At 36.9% G+C, this 25,600-nt stretch overlaps 1 protein-coding gene across 1 annotated transcript in view; it reads left to right on the top strand.

Moving 5' to 3' along the window:
• MAP7D2 (MAP7 domain containing 2) overlaps positions 1-25,600 on the top strand; it is a 183,194-nt gene that overhangs the window by 118,455 nt on the left and 39,139 nt on the right. Inside the window, exons 4-7 of the mRNA XM_044666814.1 lie at positions 15,344-15,464; positions 18,770-18,880; positions 21,756-21,878; positions 23,989-24,131. Coding sequence (XP_044522749.1) covers positions 15,344-15,464; positions 18,770-18,880; positions 21,756-21,878; positions 23,989-24,131 — 498 coding nt within the window. The remainder of the gene's footprint in view (positions 1-15,343; positions 15,465-18,769; positions 18,881-21,755; positions 21,879-23,988; positions 24,132-25,600) is intronic.

The following is a 25,600-nucleotide window of genomic DNA, read 5'->3' as shown; positions in this document are numbered from 1 at the left end:
CTGTCTATTAATACTTAATCCCCCTTAGTCATTTTTCAGACTGATTCTTCATGACCTTTTGTGGGGTTTTATTTGCAAAGATATTGGAGTAGTTTGACATTTCCTTCTCCAGCTCATTTTACAGATGAGGAAACTGAGGCAAGCAAGATTAAGTGACTTGCCCAGAGATTAATGTAAAGAATGTAGCCAGAAAAAAAATTCCCTCTTTTTTGGCTTCTCTTTCAAAGTTAAACCACTTGAAAAGGACAGCAAAAAGCAATGGTTTCTGAATTTTTTAAGCCCTGCCCTGGATTTAAATATTTGTTCCCTTTGGTTAAAGTGAGAGCTTTTGATGACCTCTTCTACTAAAAGATTTTGAACCACTGTAAGTATTATAAAGTAGCAAACTTTATAAGTTCAAATTCTCTCTGCTACAATAAGCCAAATAAAGCAGTCTTCATGACACTGAGGAAGCTGTATAAAAAAGTACATTTGAATGAAGAAAGAAAAATTTAAAAAAAAAGAAGCAGCTATTAAGATTTGAACCCTGTCAGGGAAAATGAGTCTTCCCTGACTCTAGCCTAATACTCTATCCACTCAATTACCACTTACTATATTGTAAATTCCATTGTGGGGACAAATTGAGTTCTTACCTAAACTGACAGATTGGGTCTTATCTAAACTATCTTTCTCAGGGTCTACTTCTGCACACAGTAGGGCATACTAGAAATGGGTTGAATTCATCAATATTAACACATGTATACAGTCTCTCTCTCTCTCTCTCTCTCTCTCTCTCTCTCTCTGTCTCTCTCTCTCTGTCTCTCTCTCTGTCTCTCTGTCTCTCTCTCTCTCTCTCTCTCCTCTCTCCTCTCTCCTCTCTCCGTCTCTCTCTCTCTCTGTCTCTCTCTCTCTATATATATAGTACATATAAATATACATACACACACATATAAACATAAATTCCTTGAGGGCAAGGACTACCTAATTTTTGTCTTACTGTCTCCAATGTCTAGCATAGTGCTAGTCAGGGCAATGGATTAGATTAGTAAAATGTCATGAGGAAATCATTTCCTGCCTGAAAAAAGATCTGGGGGTCACTTTCAATCAAACTGGACACAAAATTACCAAAGCCTTGGTACAAAGTAGGGACTTAATAAATGCCTGTTGATTGATTGACTGGTTGAACAAATGGTTACATGGATATGGTCCTTATCTCTGGGAACTCACAGTCTCAAGATAATGATATGACAACTGGGGGTAGGTAGGATTCAGGAATAACGGAAGAGCAGAAATGGGAATTAATTCTCATCAAATTTGAATCCACCAGACACTTTCTTTTTAAATCTTCCCCACCAAAAACCTATAACCCCATATCCCTAGAATATGTATCCAAAAAGTGGTACTTTGGTATCAAGTATCCAAGTATCCAAAAATGAGACCATGTGTTCCTTAGGGAGCAGATTTTTGTTTGTTTATTAACTTTGAAAAATCAAAAGATTATGTAGCTACAGATGTTGATAGCCTTTCGTAGTTGATCATTGTTTCAATGTTGCTGTTACTGTGTATAATGTTCTCCTGGTTCTGTTCATTTCACTTTGTATCAGTTCATATAAATTATCTCAGGTTTTTCTGAAACCACCCCCTCATTATTTCTTATAGCACAATAATATTCCAACACAATCAATACCACGACTTGTTCAGTCATTCCACAACTGATGGGCATCTCTTCAATTTCCAATTCTTCATTGCCACAAAAAGCTGTTATAAATATTTTTGTAATATAAGTCCTTTTTCTTTTATCTCTTTGGGATATAGTTGATGTTAAATAAGTTGATTTTGTGCTGGAACCATTAATTGTATTAATTATTTTATTTATCTTAACAACATTCAACAGTTCAGGATAGGAGCAAAGATAACAGATGGTGGGAGTGACCCTAGGGATTGAGGATTAGCAGAATGTGAATATTGGAGGGGGAAAGCTAGGTGGCTCAGTGGAGTAAGAGCCAGGTCTAGAGACAAAAGGTCCTGGGTTCAAATTTGACATCAGACAAATCACTTAACTTCTACTGCCTAGTCCTTACCACTTTTCTGCCTTGGAGAACCTCTATACAGTACTGATTCTAAAATGGAAGGTAAGGGTATATATATATACCCGTTATACTTTATACTTTATATATATACTCATGCACATATATATACATATACATATACACATACATACATTCATACATACATACATATACATGAAGGATAAGGAGACACAGACTCTTAGGAGAGTGCACACCTAGTGCTTTGTTCAACTGGTATATGGGATTAAGATTGTGAAGGAAGGAAAGCATGGCTAGAATAATTTAATGGTGCAGTATATATAGAACCTCCTGGACTGGAGTCACAAAGACCTGAGTTAAAATACTACCTCTGATACTTACTAGCTGGGTGACCCTAGGTTAAGTCATTTAACCTCTATATGCCTCAATTTCCTAATCTGTAAATGGGGATAACCCTTCTATGGTTAGTGTCAAATGGCATAACTGTTAAAGTGATTAGCACAGTGCCCAGAATTTTCATAAATAAAATGTATTTAAATAGTGACTGCTATGTGTTCTGTGTGTGTAAAATCTGTAGATATGATTTCTAAACCACCATTAGTGATCTCTTAGGTATCATGGGAGAAGTGCCAAAGTTTTGAATGTAAGAAAATGACCAGTTATTCAAAAGTGAGTCAGTCCACAAGCATTTATCAACACACACTATGATAAGCACCAGAGATGCAAAGACAGGCAGAAGACAGTCCTTATTTTTAAGAAGCTCATAGTTTAAAAGTAGATTTTACAAGTTAAAAACTAATGAGTTTTATGTCTAGCACTGGCAAAATTCCATCACCGATTTTTCTTTTTAAAATATTTTATTTTTTCCCAATTACTTGTAAAAAAAATTTAACATTCATTTTCTAAAAATTTGAGTTCCAAATTCCCTCTTTCCTTTTCCTTCCCCCTCCCTGAGACAGCAGGAAATTTTATATAGGTTTATACATGTGCAGTCATGAAGAATATATTTCCATATTCGTCATGTTGTGGAAGAAGACATGTCAACACACCAAAAATATATGAAGAAAATAAAATGAAAAATAGCATGCTTCAATCTTCATTCAAACTCCATCAGTTCTTTTCTCTAGATGGGAAGAGCATTTTTCATCATAAGCTCTTTGAGATTGTTTTGGATCATTGTATTGCTAAGAATAACTAAGTCATTCACAGTTGGTCATTATATAATATTCCTGTTACTGTGCTATAACAGATTTTTAAAAATAAAATCTTTTATGTTTACATCATCATCATATCCAAATATAACCCTCCTATCCCCTGCCTACCCAGCAAGTCATGCCTTGTTGGAAAGAATTTTAAAAAGGAGGAAAAAAAAAGGTCTTGACAGATTATTAAATGGCTGATTTATAAGCAATTAGGAAGGGAAGCAGCAATCCCTGGGAACCATCACGAGTTCCCTAAGAATGAGTCTTTGACAAAGCAACTGGACTGTTTGGAGAAAAAATGCGTAGACAAATTTATATCTGGATTCCAGGAGAGCATTTGACAAAATTTCTTATGCTTCTCACAGTGAGGTAAGTGCTAGTACTTTTACTTATATTGATAACTACTTACATGTGTCAGGTTGTAAAAAAAATGTAGACATCTATCTGCAGAGGCAATTCTTCCACAACATGCAAAATTGTTGGTTCTAGAGGTGTGCTGGAGCCAGCTTCTATTTATTTGTGAGAACCAATTGTTAAATTTATATTGTGACTATTATACCTTGGCAACTGGCAAAAGCTACAACCCTCAGCACTTGATTTATTGTTCTGCTGATTGTCTAGAATTAAGAAAGTGGTAGAGAAAATGTTAATAATAAAGATTAAGCTTTAACATATTTATTCCTTTTTTGGAGGGCTGTGATGAGTGAAAAATGGAATGACAGGAAATAAAGATCTGATCTTCTGAGTGTATTGATTTATTAAGCAATGAATAGCAATTGCCCAGCAAATCTGAACCAGGTCCCTTCCTCAACTTAAGGCTGGACCTCTATTACAGGGAGAGACAGACTTATATACATTAAAAACAATTAATCAAATAATGTCATTTAGTTAAAAGGATACAATACAACATTAGGTAATCTGATTTCCAACCAGAGGAAAGATCAGGGAGACTTTCCACGCTGGAAGTGGGGGAAGAGTGAGATTCCCTGAATTCATAAAGAGCTGTCCTACTCCCCTCCAAGTATTTGTGAACAAGCAAAGGAACATGGAAACTAACTGATCAATACTGGGTTAGTTTTCAGATATGGCACATAAAGTTGCGTCAGATGAAAACTTAATCCATCAGTCTGGGTCTGATTGCGTTTCTAGTCACCTATGTCCTTAGGTTCTCTAAGCAGTAGGCAGAAGTGGTCCAGCTTCCCATCCACAAAAGGCTAGATTCAAACAATACAATGAGGGTTTTCTCACAATTCCTACAACTGAATATAATTTTCTCACAAGACAGAAATTGGACTAGACCCATAATTGAATAAAAAGGGAACTTAGTTAGTTCCAAGATGGAGTCAGTGTTGTTCATTTGATTTCCACAACAAACCACTTTCTGTCCTAAGCCCCAGATTTCTCTCAGAGCCCTTGTTAAACATTTACCAGCACAACCCCGACTAGTTCTGTCTTCTACCCTGTTCTCTTGAGAATTTCTATTGATGATCTGCCTAAAGACGAAAGGAATAATTAACATATTGAGTGACAGAAACTGGTATCCAAAAAAGATATTGGCATAATTATAAGAGAGAAATTTGATCATTTTGACTACACAAAATTAAAATGCATCTACATAAGTAAAATCATTACAGTTAGGACAGCAAAAGAAATTAACAATTGATTTTTTTAAAAAATTCTGTATCACATCAATTGTGAATAACTTCATTATTATCAGCAATGCAAAGGTCTAAGACAATTCCAAGAAATTCATGATGCTATCCCCTGCCATACAAGAAACAGATGAAGTCTGACTGCAGATCAAAGCATACAATTTTTTGCTTTTTTATGAGTTTTTTCTTGTATATGGGATATGTCTTCTTTCACAAGACAAATATAGATATATGTATTGCATATACATAAAACCTATATCAGATATGTATAACCTATATCAGATTTTTTGACATCTTGGGAAGGAGAGAAAGGAAGAGAGAGAATTTGAATCACAAAATGTCAGAAAAAAAGTTTAAAATTGTTTCTACATACAATTGGGTGAAAATACAATAAGATATCAGTTGGGTGAGGAATTCTGTATCATATATTTCTGGTAAAAGTCTGATAACCTACGAAATATAGGAAACCAACAAAAATGCAAAATTAGTGAGGAATTCTCTATTAATGGGTAAGTGAACACATTTTGATTTTGAAATGTGAAGTTTTCGTGAGCTGTCAATGATTATTTGAAAGATTATTCAAAAATCACTTATGATGAGAGAAATGAAATGCACATTAAAACCACCCTGTAAAATGGCAAAGATGACAAAAGACAGAAATAGCCAGTTTTGGAAGGGTTGTAGGAAGACAGGCACTTCATAAAACTGGAAATGCTGTGAAGAATTGGTTCAGCCATTCTGGAAAGCAATTTGAAGTTATATGAGAAAAGTCACTCTGCTGTTCATATGCTTTGAATCACTGCTAGGTATGTACCCCAAGGAGGTCAAAAACAGTATGAAAGATCTGATGCATATTGAAATATTCTTAGTAGTACTATATTACAGGAAATAAATTGTGGAAATGTCTATTGAGAATGGCTGATGATAAAATATACTTCCCTCTTTCTCCTTTTCTTGAAGAGGTAGAAGATGGGCTGCAGCAAGTTGTATACACTATTAGATGTGATTCTTCTTTTGATTCATTTTGCTTGACAGTTTTTCTTTGTTAGCAAAGGAAGACTCACTGGGACTTCAGGGCTGTATCCAGAAATGCCTGCATCTTACAAGCAGTAGAAATCAATAAAATGCTAATTTTTCAAAAAGATTAAAGGACAATTCATGTGAAAAAAGATGAGGGGGTTTAGTAATCTATACATCTTAAGATGTTTAAAGGACTGTCGCATGGAAGAAGGACTAGGCTCTAACTCCAGAGGGAAAAATTTGGATCATTTGGCAAAAATTATAGGAAAGGTTAAAGGGGAAAGTAGATTTTTAGCTTCATATAATAGTTTCTAAAAATTATAACCGTGGCTAATAGATATTTGTTGCAAATTCTTCTCTCCCCTCCCCTAGGGAAGAGGAGGAGGCCGGGGGAGGGAGGGATTTGGAATAAAGTAACCTAGAATAGAAAAGAGAGCTAGAAAAAGAGGATCACTGAGGCATCCTCTTTTAAAAATGAAGGGAAGAAGGGGCCAGCTGGGAGGCTTAGTGGATTGAGAGCCAGGCCTAGAGACGGGAGGTTCTAGGTTCAAATCCAGCCTTGGACACTTCCTAGCTGTGTGACCCTGGGCAAGTCATTTAATCCCCATTGCCTAGCCCTTACTGCTCTTCTGCCTTAAAACTACTACATTGTATTGATTCTAAGATGGAAGGTAAGGGTTAAAAAAAATGGAGGGAAAAAAGTAGAAGGCAGGATAGAAAGAAGCACAGACAAACAAGACTATCTCCTTGGATATTATAGAATGGATTCATGCATTGGGAAAGAAGTTGTGTTAGATGATGTTTAAAGTCTCCTTCAACACTGACAATTTGCCATTTCCAATGTTTCAATGAAAAAATACCGAAACAACAGATTTAGAAATGAATCAGATACTTGAATCAGATATATATCTGTCTTTTGTTGACACAAATATAAACTGTCAGAAGCAGGCAAAGTCTTGGTAGGGGGATAGGTATTCCCTGCATCAGAAACACTTTTGCTGTCTTTATATAAATGTACATTGACAAGATTATTTTTGTACATTTGTACAGTGGGCTGGAAGGTCTTTTTTTATAATAATGCTTAATTTTTCTTCAATTACATGATAAAAAGCTTTTTAAAACATTTTTTAAAAATTTGTGACAAATTCTCACCTTTCCTCCCTTCTTTCCCCACCCCCCCAAGAGAGCAAACTATCTGGTATAGTTTTTACATGTGTAATAGTATAAAACATCTTTCCATATCATTCATTTTGTGAAAAAGAACTTGAAACAAAAGTGAAGAAATAGAGTGAAATATAGCATGTCTTGGTCTGTATGCAGACTCCATCAATTCTTTCACTGGAAGAAGATGGCATTTTTCATCATGAATCCTTGAAGATTGTCTTGGATCACTGTCGTACTAAAAATAGTGAAGTCATTCATAAATATTTATCATATAATATTGCTGTTGCTATGTACAATGTTCTCCTGGTTCTGTTCACTTCACTTTGCATCAGTTCATGTAACTCTTTCCAGTTCTTTCTGACATCATTCTCTTCATCATTTCTTGGAGCACAGTACTTATTTCATTACAATCACAGCTTGTTCTGCCATTCCTTAAGTGATGGTCATCCCCCCAGTTTCCAAATCTTTGCCACCATAAAAAGAGCTGCTTTAAATATTTTTGTACAAATAGGTCCTTTTCCCTTTTTTTAAAAAATCTCTTTGGGATACAGACCTAATAATTGTATTTCTGGATCAAAAGATACGCACAGTTTTAAAGCTGTTTGGGTGTAGCTCCAAATTGCTCTCTAGAATGGTTGGATCAATTCACAACTCTACTAACAGTGCATTAGTGAAGAATGATAGTCTTCAGCCTGTGTTTATGGCAAAAAAAATGTTCTTTACTTATACATTCTCTTTTCCCCTAAAAGTTTACCTTGTTTTTATTGATATATTTTCACTTAATACAGCAGCGAACATATTTACATAGCATACTCCCTGAAAACAATTAAGCAAAATAACAGTCAGTAGTAACACAATGACTGATGGTACACATAACTGTTAAGGGTCAAGATATGAAAGCTTTGCTTTAAAGTAGTTATGCCATCCAACTGATTTTTAAAAATAAACACACCAGTGAGGTCTCACGAGCTATGATTTTTCAGTTGGTACAGACTGACAGAGGACCTTGAACCTGGAGATGCTTTTTTAGACACCCACGCAGACTTCAAGTTTCCTATGTGGTATAGACAGATGAGAAAACTGACACCTCAAAAGGTGAAATGACCTGCCATTGTTACACTGTTGTTAAGTGTCAGAGTCAAGAACTTGAAGTCAGTTCTTTTGAGGATATTTCTTTTTTCTACTATTTACATACTACCTCTATACAGGAGCAAGTTGAGCACAAAAGTAGGACACAGGATAGCCATTTGGGGGCCTTTACTGAAGAGAAGGGGCTTTGCTGACCATGAGGCAAAGTATAATGGCAATGAATATCTAATAATAGCAACCATTTATAGAGCTCTCACTATGGCCAGGCTCTATTATGCTAAGCACTTTATAATTATTCATTTGATCCTCAAAACAACCCTGGGAGGTAAGTACTGTTGTTATCCCCATTTTAAAGATGAAGAAACTGAGGCAAACAGAAGTTAAGTAACTTGTGCAGGATTACCTAGGGAAGGATGAACTCAGGTTTTCCTAACTCCAGGTCCAGCACTCTATATACTGCACCAACTAACTGCCTTCACTAGACTTGAAATTCGAGAACCTTTGTTTAAAATTCAGTTTTCCCATCTACTTATATGTGTTACCTTATTCAAATCATTTCATCTCATCCTTAGTTTCCTTATTTGTACAATCAGGGACTTAGACTAGATGATTTCTAAGACCCTTTCTACATTTTTTGGGGGAGGAGGATTTTATTTTATTATTTTTTCAATAGAAAATTTACTAATAGCTGACATTTAGTCCATTAACGTTTGTAAAGCACTTTATATACATCATTTCATGGTCTAGTAATCCCCATGTTCTCTCTTTTTTTTAATTTTTATTTTTATTTAGAATGTTTTCTATGGTTACATTCATGATCCCCCCCCCACTTTCTCCTCCCCCTTCCACTGAGTTATACATGTATCATTATTCAAAACCTATTTCCATATTATTCATATTTGTAGTAGAGTGATTCTTTAACATCAAAACCCTGAAAACATCCCTATCGCACTACATGGTTGAACATATATTTTTCTAATGCATTTATGGTTCCACAGTTCTTTTTCTGGATGTGGATAGCGTTCTTTCTCATAAGTTCCTCTGGATTTTCCTGGGTCGTTGCATTGGTACTAGTAGTAAAGTCCATTATATTCGATTGTGCCACAGTGTAATCAGTCTCTGTGTACAATGTTCTCCTGGTTCTGCTTCTTTCATTCTGCATCACTTCCTGGAGGTCTTTCCAGTTCACAAGGCGTTCCTCCAGTTCATTATTCCTTATAGCACAATAGTATTCCATCACCAACAGATACCACAATTTGGTCAGCCATTCCCTAATCGATGGACACCCTCATTTTCCAATTTTTTTCCACAACAAAGAGCAAGGCTATGAATATTTTTGTACAAGTCTTTTTCCTTATCATCTCTTTGGGGTACAAACCCAGCAGTTATATGACTGGATCAAAGGCAGGCATTAATTTAAAAAACCCTTTGTGCATAATTCCAAATTTCCCTCCAGAATGGTTTGATTAATTTACAACTCCACCAGCAGTGTATTAGTGTCCCAATTTTGCCACATCCCCTCCAACATTTATCCCTTTCCTTTGCTGTCATATTGGCCAATCTGCTAGGTGTGAGGTGGTACCCCAGAGTTGTTTAATTTGCATTTCTCTAATCGAGGGATTTAGAACACTTTTTTCATCCTTTCTACATTTTTAATAATTTTTAAAAATATTTCTAATAATTCTTCTGATTCTTCAGCCTTAGGAATCTCAAATTCAGAATGTCCCAAACACAACTAATTTTTTATCTTTTTCCTAAAATCTATCCCTCTTTTAAACTAACCTGTGTTTCTTCTGGGTACTACAGTACTTTTAGTGACCCTCTTCACATTTGGGTCATCTATGAATCTTCATTCTGCCTCATTCCCCAGATCCAATCATTTGCCAAGTCTTGTTGAAACAATCTCCATGGTATTCTTTTTTATTTTTTAAATCCTTCCTTTGTGTCTTAGAATCAATACTATGTATTGGTTCCCAGGGAAAAAAGTAGTAAAGGGTAGGTAATTAGGGTTAAGTGACTTTGTCTAGGATCACACAGCTAGGATTTATCTGAGGCTAGATTTGAACACAGGACCTCCCCTCTCAACCTGGTTCTCAATCTAATGAGCTACCTAACTGCTCCCTTTTTAGTATTTTGTGAATCTGCCCCCTTATCTCCACTTACAGACCCTAGGTTAACCTGGTCACTTCCTCTTGCCTGGATTATAACCTAGTAATTGGTTTCCCTATGTCAAGTCCCTCTCCTTCCAGTCTCTCTTCTATACAAGTGCCAAAGTGGTTTTCCTATAGCACAGGTTTGACCTGCATGTCACTCCCATGCTTAAGAAACTCCTTTTACAGACTACCTGCCCTTTGATCCAGCCATACCATTTCTGGGTTTGTATCCCAAAGATATCATAGGGAAAAAGACTTGTACAAAAAATATTTATAACTTATCATAGGGAAAAAGACTTGTACAAAAAATATTTATAACTGTGCTCTTTGTGGTGGCAAAAAATTGGAAAATGAGGGGATGCCCTTCGATTGGGGAATGGCTGAACAAATTGTGGTATCTGATGGTGATGGAATACTATTGTGCTGAAAGGAATAATGAACTGGAGGAATTCCATGTGAATTGGAATGACCTCCAGGAATAGATGCAGAGTGAAAGGAGCAGAACCAGAAGAACCTTATACATAGAGATGGATACACTCCGACACAACTGAATGTAATGGCCTTCTCTATTAGCAGCAATGACCCAGGACAATCCAGAGAAACTTATGAGAAAGAATGCCACTCACATCTAGAGAAAGAACTGTGGGAATAGAAACACAGAAGAAAAACAACTGTTTGATCACATAGGTCAATGGGTTATGACTGGGTATGTAGACTCTAAATGATCATCCTAGTGCAAATATCAATAATATGGAAATAGGTCTTGATCAATGATACATGTAAAACCCAGTGGAATTGCGCATTGGCTACGGGAGGGGGAGTGGCAGGAGGGGAGGGAAAGAACATGAATCATGGAACCATGGAAAAATATTCTAAATTAATTAAATTTAAAAAAAACTCCTTTTACCTTTGGGATCAAAGCCAAACACCTGGCATTTAAAGTCCTTTACAATCTGACCCTAACCTACCTTTCTATCCTTATTACATATTACTCCCCTTCATGAATTTTTTGACCCAGAGTTTGTCACAGTGCCTGTACATAGTAGATGCTTAATAAATGTTGATTGACTCACCAGACTGGTCTTCTTGATGTGTCCTTGACAAATAGAAGATTTTTCCATCTCCCATCTCCATTTCTTTTTAAAATTTTTAAAATTTTATTTGTTATATTAAAATCCCCAGTTAACTTCCTCCTTTACTCCCTTCAAGAAAGTATCATTTGACAAAAAAATATACATACATATATACATATATGAAACTATGCCTTGCTTGTTTTTTTCAATTTATCAGTTCTTTCTCTGGAGCTGGACATAGACAAGTCATTCTTCAAACAATATTTCTGTTGCTGTATAAAATATTCTCTTGGTTCCACTTATTTCATTCTTTATAATTTCATGTAGGTCTTTCCGTGTTTTTCCAAAATTAACCTGTTCATCATTTTTTTTATTTTTTTAAACATTTATTAATATTTATTTTTTGAAAAGTTAACATGGTTACATAATTCCTGCTCTTACTTTCCCCTTCACCCCCCTCCCCCACTCCCTCCCCTCCATAGCTGATGTGTATTTCCACTGGTTTTAACATGTGTCATTGATCAAGACCTATTTCCAAATTGTTGATAGTTGCATTAGTGTGGTAGTTTCCAGTCTACATCCCCAATCGTGTCTGCCTCAACCCATGTGTTCAAGCAATTGTTTTTCTTCTGTTTCCACTCCTGTAGTTCTTCCTCTGAATGTGGGTAGTGTTCTGTTCATCATTTCTTACAGATTTTCCTTCATTCTTGGAATTAATTTATTCTTCACCTCTGTCTCTTAGAATTCCTGGTTTCCTTCAAAGCTCAAATGCCACCTCCCTGATATGAAGCCAATTCTGATATTTCCTCCTCTGTTTCCCTCCACTGCCCAATCCTCTCTTCCTAGTTAGCTGCTCCTGCTAGTCCTGGCCATATCATTCAAAACTGTCCCCTGTATTGATAGTGATGCCATAGATTGCTACTCCCTGATCCAGAGTGAAGAGTCTAACCACATCCAGCAGCCAGCCAAGTGCCTGGGATCCCAAGGATCCTTTTTTCCCAGTTATTAATGATTACCACAAGTATTATAGTTGAATTTCTGGAAGAAGGGCTTTCTGCTTCTTTCTCCTCTATTCCTGAACCCAGGTGTTACAGGCTGCAGTAACTCTGCAGTAAGGCAGGCTTCCCACAGTGCTTTGCCTGCATCTTCCAGCTCTAATCTTCAGGGACCATGTCCCACGGGTAAAGTGGTAGGGAAAGGGAAGTTTCTTAGTCCAACCCAAAGGCTGAGCATTTTTACTGAGATTCTCTGCTGGGTAGTTTCCAGTCCAGGTTTTATTGTAATCTCCCCATGGGAAATGAGTCTCTGGCTGCCAATCGTTTCTCAGAGAATCTCCAAATATTAACTTTCCAGACCCAAAGCTGATGAAGTAGCTAATAGAGTTTAATAGTGTACTCAAAGCAGAGAACTAAAGGAGAAAACATCTTCCCTCACTCCCCACCCCCCTTTTTTTATTATCTGTCCCAGGAGACGTCCCGTCTCTCAGGAAAAAACAGCCTTGGAAGAACTGAAGATGTACAGAATATATGCCTCTCTCCATCAGCTATCAACTAAATAAGATAAAAAACAAAACAAAACAAAACAAAATATCTATGAATGGGATTTATTTGCTTCCTCTATAAAAATGAGGGTGGTTAAACTACTTCAGGGGTTAATTAAACTGGATATTAGAGAGCCAACAGATAGATTTCAAGTGTATGAGAGCTTAGATTAAAAAAATACATCTTTAGGGGGAAAATGCATTTTTATTTCACTAGTATCTTATGGAAAATTGAGCATTTTCTTCAATTACTTAAAAAAAAACTATTCTGAGGAAGTGTCCATAGCCCTCATCAGACTGCCCAAAGGGGGATCCATGACACAAAATAGGGGATCCATGACACAGAATAGGTTAAGAACCCCTAGACAAAACAATCTCCAGTGGCTCTTCTGGGTTTGATATCCTATGATTCTCTCACCTTCATTTTATTAAAGGCTAAAATGCATTTTGAAAGCTAATAAGAATCCCTTCCAACCCTGTTTGTTTATGATTCTAAGGTGTTCTTTTCCTTTGACTGAATAATCACAATAGCTAGCATTTATATAGTGCTTTAATATTGACAAATGTTTTACATATGCTGTCTCATTTGATCCTCACAACAACCCTGGGAGGAAGGTGCTATTATTGTTCCTATTTAAAAGCTGAGGAAATTAAAGCAGACAGGTTAATTGACTTGTCTAGGTTGACATAGCTAGTGTCCCAGGTAAGATTCGAACTTCTATCTTACTCACTCCAAGCCCAACACCCTATCCACTGATTGTTTTTGTTCAGTCATGTCCAATGCTTCATGATCCCATTTGTGGTTTTCTTGGTAAAGATACTGGAGTGGCTAGTCATTTCCTTCTCCAGCTTGTTTATAGTTGAGAAAATCGAGGTAAAAAGGGTTAAAAAAATTTTCCCAGGGTCATATATAGCTTGTAAGTGTCTTAAATCAGATTTGAACCCCAGACCTGGCAGTCTGTCCACTGTGCCCACCTATAACCCTATCCACTGAACCCCCTAGCTAAATGATTGTATTGATTTTGTTGGCTTCCCCCCACGCCCCTCCAGTTAAGAAAATGGAAATAGCATTTTTCTAGTCTGACTTTAGGAGTCATGCTTGATTTACCCATTATGCACAGTTCCTGGAAAGCCCCATACTTTAGTTTATCCTATATCTGGGATGGTGGAACAGCTGAAGTTACCTTTTCTCCTGCCGCAGACCCAAACTTGGGACCGGAAGAGAAATTATTGAGTATTTGCAGTGTCATATGTGAAAAGAGGCAGGGCTGGCTTGTATAATTAGGACAGCAGCTTTTGTGAGCCACTCAGGGAAATGGTTCCAGCTTCTGAGCTCACCTCTTCCTTGGCTTTCCCAAGGTAACAGTGGGATTGTATCCTATTTTGGTGCATGATTGCTATATTTTTTACTTGAGAGTAAAAAAAGTTTATTCTCTGGCTTATTTTTGTTTCTGAAGAGGTTTTTGTTTTTCTCTTTTCTGCATAGGTGGGTAGTTTGGATTTGTTTGGAATTCACCAGCTGCTTCTGTGTAAAACCAGGATGGTTATCCTTGGGTGCTTTGTTCTGGGTGGTTGGGGGGTAGGGGATTAGAGATGATAGGCCTGCTCGGTTTTAAAGCATAAAACATTAACCCCTGGCAACTAAATATGAAGCATCCATGCAGAATGCAGTAGAAAGTAGTCATTTTCTATTTTGATTGTTGGTAAAGCAGACTCCTCCTTTACAGAATGAATGCACTTCATCTCTCATAAAAGTTCTTATCAAGGTCATAAAAACTCCCTATGTGGTAGGAATTTAGGGGAGCAATATTTTTATGTTTCCCCTAAATCAAAATAGACTCCTTCCTGCTCTCCCCTAACCAGCCCTGGATTGGTGATCCACCTTTTCCCTCTGAGGGCATCAGAGACACCCCCCCATTCCAGCTGTGGGCTGCTCCAGTAGATGGGGGCTGGGAATGGGGGTGGTTTGTTGTAGGCAAGAAGGAGTTAATGCTTGTCAAGCATTATTCTTAAACAAATTAAGGCCAGAGCAGCTCTGTGGCAGCTTCCCCAGAGGGACTAGATGTTCAGCAGCGATACAGCTCTGGGTTATTTACTCCGGCCTTTCTCTTGACCTCTGGGTTCTGCAGACAAAAGAAAGAGCTCTCTTTGGAGGTAGGTGGTTTAGGTACGGGCAGTCCCCGGGAGTTGGTCCTCTGCCACAGATTGCTTTTGATTCAACTGTCCGGGGTATCCATCAGCTTGAGTCAAGAAAAGCCCATTCTTCTCCTTCCTTAAGCATTAAGAACAGCTAGCCACAGGAGAGGTGTTTTGTTTTTCATCTCCTCTTCCTCACCCCAACAACCTCCCTTCCCCAACCCACTCACCCGCTCTCAGTCCCCCACCCCCGCCTTGACTTCTTTATTATTACATCAACTTCTCAGGAACGCCTAGAAGCCATGATGCGGCGGTCCCTAGAGCGGGCACAGCAGCTGGAGCAGAAGCAGAAGCGGTGGTCCTGGGGAGGAGCGCTGATTTCCAGCTCCGGCTCGTCAGAAAGGGATGGTGAGTGAAGCCCGGTTGTCTTGTCTGCATTGCAGATCCTGCAGAATGGAACGCCCGGATAGCGATTGCCGGGGTGCTTGACTGCATGGTTCCAGGGGTATTTTCCACTGCTGGGTCCACGGGAGAGGTGGAAGCCTTGCAGTTACTAAACTTGCAGGAATTGCTGTTGAGATTGGTTCATGAGAACATGGGCAATCATTCTTAAGGGCTTTTTTAAAAACGCGGTCAGACGCTGGACATCACTGATAATGGTTCAAAGGGGAACAGAATGCTTTAAGTAACCTATTTTACAAGGAAAAAAGAATCAGTTCAGGCTAGCAGGCATGGGACTATAGATGTTTTTAATGATTAGGATCTAGTAGGTTTATCAGGCAACAAAACATTTTGTAAGTCCCTACTATGTGCCAGGCATTGTGCCATTAAAAATGCATTCGCCATTTTAAAAGGTCTTACCACCTTCCTCCTTTATTTTTTTTAGTCTTTTGATTTGCTTTAAGGCAAATTGCTTATATCATTATCTTATTTGTGTTAGTTTTCAAGTTTCCAAGAGTTTTAATTTCTTTAAAAGTTGATCATCTTAGACATTAAATGATAACTCTACTCCAACTATCAATAATATGGAATTAGGTCTTAATCAATGATACATGCAAAACCCAGTGGAATTGTGCATGGGCTAAGGGAGGTTAGGGGGAGTTGGGGGAGAGGGAAAGAACGTGAAACATGCAACTATGGGAAAATATTCAAAATTAAAATTAAAATTTTTAAAAAGTTGATCTTCTTTAAAGGTAGCTTTTTTTTTTGGTCTCCTAATTAAAACATGATTGCATTTTAAAATACTTATCTCTTCGAATAATAAGGTTACTTATTCCTTTTACTAATAGACTGTAAATGCATTGTATAGCTTCTTCTGGAGTAAGCACTTTTAACTTTTGATAGTACAAGTCTGGGCTATTTTGTTATTCTTCAATAAGAAAAACTCTATTATTAAAAAACAAAACAAAACAAAAAACCCAGCAAACTCTCACTTACTTTTTCTGAAGGCTGTGGTAAATTTGTTTTTGTCTTTTTTTTTTAAAGCACCAACAGTGATAAAGTAAAAATAGGTTATTTTTCACCTTTCTTTGCTCTGATTTTCTGCTATATAGGTGAATCAGAAAATGCCCCACCCCCTCTTCTAGGTTTAGCGGCCAGCACCCTTCCTCCAGACCCTGTGACCTCTGCTGCTGCTACCGATGACTCCAATGGTATTTCAGAGCATCACAGTGCCATGGTGTTTTGTGATAACTGTTTCCAGTCACTTGAATTCATCCACCAACCTTGTCTGTCTTATGCACCTTTTAAATGTACATCTTATTCGATGCAGTGTAACTTTTTTTTTTTAGAACTATGTCTCACATGTATGTTGTCCCCTATTGTTTTGTCATATTGAAGTCAGTGCATGCCTTCCATCTTCCTTGGATGAAGTTAACACATTTCATTCTTAGCTCCCACTCACTCCAGACCCAAACAGTTTAGTCAATTTGGTGACTTGATGTGGATGTTGTTTGAGCCTGTCCTCTTTGAGCAATAGTTTCTACAAAAAATGCGTAAGGTAACCTAAATAAAATGATTTCCACTTAGCAAACATTTCATTTGTACAGAATGTTAGATGAGGGTGCCTGTGTTCTATCTGTGTCACTGGAATAGATTTGGCAGTAGGCAAGGCAGAAGGGATGGATGGCCAGGGAACCTTATCAACAGAAATGCTGTTGGCAGACTGCAAATTCATATTCTAGGATTGTCCTTGGTTTCAGTATCTCTCTGGTAGGCATTTTGTTTTCAATAAAGGGCTGACAGATTGGCATTGTCTAGAACAGGGATGGGAGCTAGCATACCTTTGTTCCCATTCAAAGTGCTTCTTTAGGAAATGGGAGTATACTTGCTGTTGGTAAAAAGGACTTTTTGGGGGGAGGAGAGGGAAGGATGCAGTAATTACCAGCAATGCAGATGGTCATATTACATGAACGGAAATAGAAGTTTTGAGTTCTCTGCCCTCTTCTTAAAAGCAAATCATCACCCATCTTATTGCCTAGGAGCAAAGGAAGAACCTATAGATGAGCAGGGTTAATTACAGCACCTGACAGTTTCCCCTTAGGCTTAGGCTATATTGTAGGCAGAAATGGAGAAATCCCTACTGGGAAACCACCAAAACTTAGTTTTAGTTTAGCCTGAGTTTTAATGGAGATAAAAGTTAAGAACCAAGGAAGAACCACTAAGATGTAAGGTTCAGATGTTTAAAAGAATTTCTCTGGATTATCCTTTTGATGATTATCTTGTAATAAAAGGAATTCTGAAGCCTGCTCCTAAAGGTTTTCTTTGATTTCTAGACAAGGATTGTTATCCCAGTAGAAAACAATTTTCCCAATTTCCTATGCATCCTAAAATTCCCAAGCTTGAGGGGTTGTTGGATGAGGTGGCTTTTCCTGGACTGAGTGAAGCTCATTTTATTTTTATTTATTTATTCCCAAACCCTTTGTTGATATTCAGTTCTAAGAGAAGAATGGCAAGAGCTAGTCATTTGGTGTTAAGTGACTTGTATGGGATCAATACAGCTAGGAAGTGTCTGAAATCAAATTTGAACTCAGGTTTTCCTGACCCTAGGACTGGCCCTCTATCTACTGGCCTACCTGGCCATGCCCCCAGCTCACTTTATTTTACAGAATTTTTTCCAGTGGCAGTTAAATTTAGGTAAGAATTATAATTGGTCCATATAGGAGTTTTGTCTGTTTCTAAATATACTATAAAAAAGACTGTTAGATCCTTTTTAGAAAGTTGGCATGTGTGATTTGACTGGTATAGGGAACTCCTGGGGAGAAAGCTCTTTCTACCAATATAGATTGGCAACTATTCATGAAATGATAGTCTCAGAACACTGCCTGAGGTCTAAAAGTTTGTCACTCGCCCAGGGTCACAAGCTATATGAAGGGAGAATTGGGGCCAAAATCTAGGTGTCTCTGATTCCAAGGTTAACTCTAGCACACAGTAGCTAGAGTTTGCCTCAAGGAAACATAGGATATATAGCTTTAGTATTATAAAATTGAAATGTTCAGATGGAAGACAGAAAATCTCATTTCTTCTATTATAATGGTTAAGAGGCTGTATTTTTGAAATTAGGGCAATTGGAGTTTTAGGGTAATGAATACATAGTTCACTTGTTTCAGACCTATTATCATCAAAGATCTGCAGATGACGTAAGAAAGAAAACTTTTGTTATTTTCTTGCTCTGTAATATAAATATAAACTTTTTTTCATGCATCTCTTTCCAGCACATGATAAACTTTCAGCATCTACAATGAATCTTCCAAAGCAATTGGAGTCACCCATCAGTAAGCGTCTATCTTCCTCTACAGCAGCAATTGCAAATTCCTCTGACAAAGGCAAGTGAATACGTCCTCATGGGCTCTCTGTGGCCCGATTCCCTTTAGAACATTTAAATGTTCTCTTGGGTGGTTATGTACCTTTTTAGAATTTATCTCTTTTGTGAGATACCCACTCCCCCTCTACACACATCTCTCTTGGCCTTTTGTATATAACTCTGCTTTCATATTATGACACAAACTTAATAATTCTTGAGGGAAAAAGGGGGCTGATTTAGGAATGGGACAGCCACTTTTTACTGCTAGGAAGAATTGATCTTCTCTCCTGGTTGTAGAGTCCATTCCATTCTTCCTAGTGACTATATAACTTACTCCTAGGAATTAATTTATAAGCAAGTTGGAATGTGACCCAGTAACTAAGGACTTTCCTACCTATTGGATATGTGTAGGAGTCTGAAATGCTGGAATCAGTGAGATTTGTGGTGCTTAGAGTTGGGTGGTAACATAGTCTTCTGACAAAATGGGCCACTGCAATTTCTCATGATAAAAAGCCAGGCTCCCTAGTAAGTGGGAAAAGAAACCTTAGAACCACTTAAGAAAAAACTATTTAAAACAGTAGTTCCCAAACTTTTTTGGCCTACCATCCCCTTTCCAGAAAAAAATGTTACTTAGCCCCCTGGAAATTAATTTTTTTTATTTTAATAGCAATTAATAGGAAAGATAAATGTACCTGTGGCCATCACCGCCTCCCTGGATTGCTGCAGCACCCACCAGGGGGCGGTAGCACCCACTTTGGGAATCACTGATTTAAAAGAAGGCAGCATTTTCAGGTGCTCTAACTAGCTATTGACAGTGGGCGAATTTAGTTACCAGGATGTGTGTGACGGACTCTTTGGTGCCCTTTTTAGATATGCTTTGAATCAAAGATCTAAGGACTTTGGCATTCTGTCTCATTCAGGTTGTGGGGCAGCTCTCTCCCAGGGGCTCAGATAAAGCACTAAAATAGCCACAAAATCCATTCACTCGGGCTATGAAGGTTATAGGGGTAGGGTGGAGGGAGAAGATAAACCCTACTACATTGGGTGATGATGACACTTTAAAAAAACAAACCGTCATCCCAAAGGGTGTGATCTGCTGTGCATTGCATTTCTGATGGAATATTTAGCATGCAAGATGCCTTGGAGGGGGAATAAGGATAACATTTGTTCCCTGTAAAGGACAAATAATGTCTTCCGAGAAATATTCTTCCTCTGCTTCTTCTTATCAGTGAATTTACAATTAAATTTGCACCTTGGAGCCTGTGTTAGAATTTCTGTTAGAGGTACTCGGTATGACACAGTACTGCTGATCTATAGTGCAGGAGACATCTGAAGATGGAATTATAAAAGACATGGAGGTGAAAATATTTATGAAGCATATGAAGCACACAGTCATTCTGTTAGAACTTCTAGTCTGTATGTTTGCTAGCATTTACTGGATGCTATAAGTTAGGGATAAATCCATGCTTTCTTTAGTGTGAATTAATATGTAAATGTGTCCATTTTATCATCTACTCTCAACTCTCAGTTATCTCCCCATGGTTGCTCCATGGATTTATCCCAGGATAATTTACTTGCCACTGTACTATTGTCATTGTCACATTCTTCTTAAGAAATTAGTTTTATTAAGAGGACATTCTGAAAGGCAGCTGGTTGGTCAATGGATTGAGAAACCAGTCTAGAGACAAGAGGTTCTGGGTTCAAATCTAGCCTCAAACATTACCTAGCAAGAGGTGCTGGGCAAGTCACTTAACCTCCAGTACAGAAGACAGAAGATAAGGGTTTTAAAAAAAGAACACAGTCTGAGGGGCAGCCAGAATTACAGTGGATAGAGCACCAGGCCTGGAGTCAGGAGAACCCAGGTTCAAATATGACCTCAGACATTTCCTAGTTGTGAGACTTTGGGCAAGTCACTTAACCCCAATTACCTAGCCCTCGCCACTCTTCTGTCTTAGAATTGATACTAAGATAGAAGATTAGGGTTATATATATGTAGTGTATATATATATATATATATATATATACACAAAAGATAATCTGCTATGATAAAATGATGTGTGTGTTTATTCACTAAAACATATGTACCACAAATCAAAATGACTTTTGTACTATTTGCATTTTAAATGATTTATAGTGCTTCCTTCCATTAAAGCAGATAACAGAGAGTTGACAGTTTCTATTTTCCATATGATTTTTCAAATCTAATTTGTATGGGAAAAGTGAAAGGATACAGCATACTTTCATACTGTCTTATCCTGTAATGGCATTATTTTGTTTCCATCTGATTTTTTAAAATCCAGTTTATATGGGAAAAGTTCATGATGGTAGTTTTCATTCACCACTTATTACATCATTATTTTCTCAACAATATCTTATAATACAATTAATTTTTAAATGAGTTTTAGAAACCATTTTCTCTTGTAGAACTGATATGTTTTTATGCATTTTTAAAATTTACACAGCTATTAACGTTAGGTTTTCTGGCAAAAAACTCACAATTTTCTGAGTTTCAGTTTTATTTTAGGATGTGAGTCAATTATTGCCCTGTAATAAAATTTTATTCAATAGATTGTAATATTCCAAAAGAGTTGATGCACTTTTCCAGACTGCTTTGTCTTTTCATTCGGGAGATCTATTTTGTGTAATGTATAATTGTTTATTTTTTGTACTTATGAAATATTTTACTTTAGTGTATATATGTAAATATCAAAGAATTCACTAAGTACCTAATCTTCAGGGGCTTTAAATTGTTTTGTCAAATTGTTTTATGTTCCCAGAAACATCCATTTGCACGATGCACATTGTTTTCAACATTTCATTGGGGTTTTTTTTTTTTGTTTCAATTTTGTTTTTATATATATATCTTTTTTTTCATTTCATTTCCTTCCATCCTTCAGCCCACCGCATGCACCTTAGTCCAGTGGAAAACTTTATTGTTATGCGTCTGTTGACCCCCACACAGTCTTCCCTAGCCCGATCTCGAAGCACACTCATGCTTTCTGAACAGTCCATTGATGCAGGTAAAACAGGCTGATGGGTTTTGACTATTAAGGTGTGAGAGTACAACTAGAAGCTGCGGAAAATGCTGAAAAGGGATTGAAGTGTTTCACTTAATGGTGAATTTTTGCTTTTCTTCTCCCCATTTCCTGGTTTTGTGCAATGTCTTAAGCTGCTACGGCTAACATTTCTTTTCCTACTAACATTTTTTTGTTGTTGTTGTTGTTGCAACTACATTTCTTGAGAAAAGGACTAAGGTGAATTAAAATAGATTGAAATAGAGAAAAAATTCTGTATCGAGTATTCTAAGTAAATGTATCCCTTTTAAGTTTAAGGACATTTAACTAGTCAACAAGCATTTATTAAGTACCTACTGGGCAGGTACAAATGGTAGAGGTAAAAAAACAAAAAGAAAAGCTAACCTAGACCTGAAATTCTGCTTCTGACTAGAAAATAGAAACTGGCTTTGAAGACAACTGGCATAAATTTGAGGTGATTGTCACTTAAGAGAGTCATCTCAACCTAGTTCTAGCTAAGCTATAGAATGGAGCTCTTTGTGTAACAGAAATGAAATATAAAGATAGTCCGTAATTAGAGTTTTCATTAATTGTTCAATAATGACCAGTGCCATGGACTATATGAGATAATGATCTGGTATCCAATAGGACTCTTTGCCCTCTATTATTATTCAATTCAATCAGGTAATGGCATGCCATCTTACTTAGGGACATTTTCTTCAAAATAGTTGAATGAATAATTTTGTCTCTTGAGGAAAATCTCTACATGATCATAACCGATTTATAGATTTAGAATTGAGATGGAAAACCCAGCCCCAGTTCTGAATTGTCCCTAAAGAAATCATCAAACCAGAATCTGTTTACTCCTGAGAATCCATTTTTGTCACTTATGGGGTATTAGCCTTTCTTCAACATCCCAATTAAATTTTAGAGAACAAGCTGTCCTATAGATTGATAGGATATCATACTATTTTATAATAATGATTAATAATAAAAGGATGTGAAGTTAACTAAAAATTTCTAATCTTATAGGTAAGTATGCTCTTGGCCATAGATTAATAGTTAATTGGTTCAGTCACATGAATTATTATTAGTAGTATTTAAAATCTTTATGCATTGGGAAAATGAGGCAGCAGGCAAAACATATACCTTGAGTTGATTACATTCCAGTTAACCTTCGGAAATCTTAGAGGATACTGTTCTATTTGTTTTGAATGCTTCATACAGAAGAAGATGAATTTGGGGATTTCTTATCTCTGATCTAACTTCACTTTTTTTTTTTTTAACAACAGCGCACTAAAATCTTTTGACACACTTATGGTTATTTGATAATGCTATGCTAAGCTGTCTGAGTAGAATGAAGAAATTAAATGTCATTTTGAGTAGATAACCTTGTTAATTAGTTATGGAGCTATGAAAATAGGTTGTCTTAAAATCTTTAGTGATTGTGGCTTAAAATTTAGTTTCACTGCTCTACTATTTTATTCTCTTTGAAGGTTTTAAGACACTTGGGTATTGGGTCCCACAATCAAATTTTACTGCAATTTAAAAAAAATTCAGTTCCTTTGAAGATTTTAGTAAATTATGTACATGTTTCCCTAAGGGAGGCTTTGGAGTACAAAATGGAAGAACCCAGAACTTTTTAGAATCATAGAGTTAAGCTAGAAAAGAATTCCAGAAACCATCTAGTCTAGTCCCTTTTCATTTTACAAAGAGGAAACGGGGCTGAGTGAAATTAAGTAACTTGCCCAAGATCCCACTAGTAACAAGTGGTAAGACTAAGATTTGAATCAGCATCCTTCTCACTTTGAAAATGCTGATGCCTCCAAAAATATTTTCTAATTTTTTCTAGCAAGAAATTCAATGAGAATAAAAAAGTGAACCTCCAAAAGACTTTATTTCTTTCTTGTGTCTCAATTAAAAATGAAATGACAGTGATTCCATATAAGCTCCTCTATATAGTTTTGGGGTCTCTTAGAGCATGAAAAACTATAAGCTAACCTGTAAGACTGCTGTTGCCATGTACCGAGTTGTAATGGAGTTGTGCACTTTTTCCTTTTCTCCTTCTTCTGTCTGTTCTTCCTATTGCTTTGACTATTGTACTATAACTCTGTAGTCTCCCCTATCTGTCCTCGTATAGCCCCAGGTAGTCCTTATAAGTCTCCATACAAGACATCTCCTGCTCGAATTCCAGAAAGAAAGAAGATGGTGTCCTCCGGTGGTGGGGATGCCATGAAAGGAGCAGTTGCATCTGGACAGGTAGGTTTTAGAACAAGCTTTGGTCACTCTCAGTAATTTATGTATCTTTAAACCAATTTACTTTGTTTAAGAAAAAATCATCCATTTTATTCTAAACAGTATTTTTCATGAGGCTTTTGTAAAAATGATGAACTCTTCAAAGCAGGAGCCAAGTACTCCAGTTTTCTCTATGGCCCTTCAAGTTTTGTCTTTAGTTCTAGACCAATTGTAAATTAAATACATAATAACCAAGTAAATTTCATATTATCACTTCTATGGAGAGTATTCTTTCCTCCTAGACAGCTAGGTGGTACAGGGGATAAAGGGCCCAACTTGGAATCAGGAAGAACTGAGTTCAAGTCCTATCTCACATACTTATTAGCTGTGGAACCAGTGGCAAATCTCTTGATCTCTGCCTGGCTCTGTTTTTTCTTCTGTGAAGTGGGGGATAATAACTCTCTTGGGGCCACTGAGAGGATCAAAAAGCATTTTGCATTTTCCTCTGTTTTCCATTCTTTTGTCTTTATTGTTTCTTAAGTCTCATGGAGTCATTAGCTTCCAGGTGCCCAATTCTAATTTCTAAAGCCTGATTTTCTTGAATGTCCTTTTACACCTTCTTTTCCATTTGGCCAATACTATTTTTTAAAGAGTCCTTTTCTGAGAACAGCTAGTTTGCTTAGTGGACTGAGAGCCAGGCCTAGAGATTGGAGGACCTGGATTCCAATCTGGCCTCAGACACTTCCTAGCAGTGTGATTCTAGACAAGTCACGTAGCCCCCATTGCCTAGCCCTTATTTGCCACTCTTCTGTCTTAGAACCAAAACACAGTACTGATTTTAAGATGGAAGGTAAGGGTTTAAAATAAATAAATAAATGAAAGCATCCTTTTTTTTCCTCACTGAATTTTTGTATCTCTTTTCCCATATGGCTAATTCTGCCTTTTAAGAACTTCCCTTTAGTGCATTTTTGTATATCTTTTTCCATTCAGCCATTTTGCTTTTTAAGAAGTTCTTCTCTTCAGTGGATTTTTGCATCTCTTTTACCAATTGACCTATATATATATATATATGTATATATATATATACATATATATGTATATATATATTTAATATATTAATTTCTTCAATATTTTTGTGCCTCTGTTACTAAACTATTGATTCTTTCTTCTTAATGATTCTCCTGTGTCACTCTCATTTCTTTTCCTAATTTTTCTTCTTCCTGTCTTATTTGTTTAAAAATCCTTTTTGAGCTCCTTCATTAATTCTTTCTGAGCTTGAGTGCAATTCGTATTTTTCTTTGAGGCTTTGGATGCAGCTATATTGACTTTGTTGTCTTCTTCTGAGTTTCTGTTTTGGTATTCCCTGTCACCAAAATAACTTTCTTTGTGGAGGTTCTTCGTGTTGTTTGGTCATTTTCCAGTCTTTTTCCATTCCTTTCCTTCCTTCCTTCCTTCCTTCCTTCCTTCCTTCCTTCCTTCCTTCCTTCCTTCCT

Source organism: Gracilinanus agilis, chromosome 3, assembly GCF_016433145.1.
Source record: "Gracilinanus agilis isolate LMUSP501 chromosome 3, AgileGrace, whole genome shotgun sequence".
NCBI classification, from domain to species: Eukaryota; Metazoa; Chordata; class Mammalia; order Didelphimorphia; family Didelphidae; genus Gracilinanus; species Gracilinanus agilis.
Note: the sequence above shows the minus strand (reverse complement) of the source record. Positions and strands in the feature narration are given on the sequence as shown.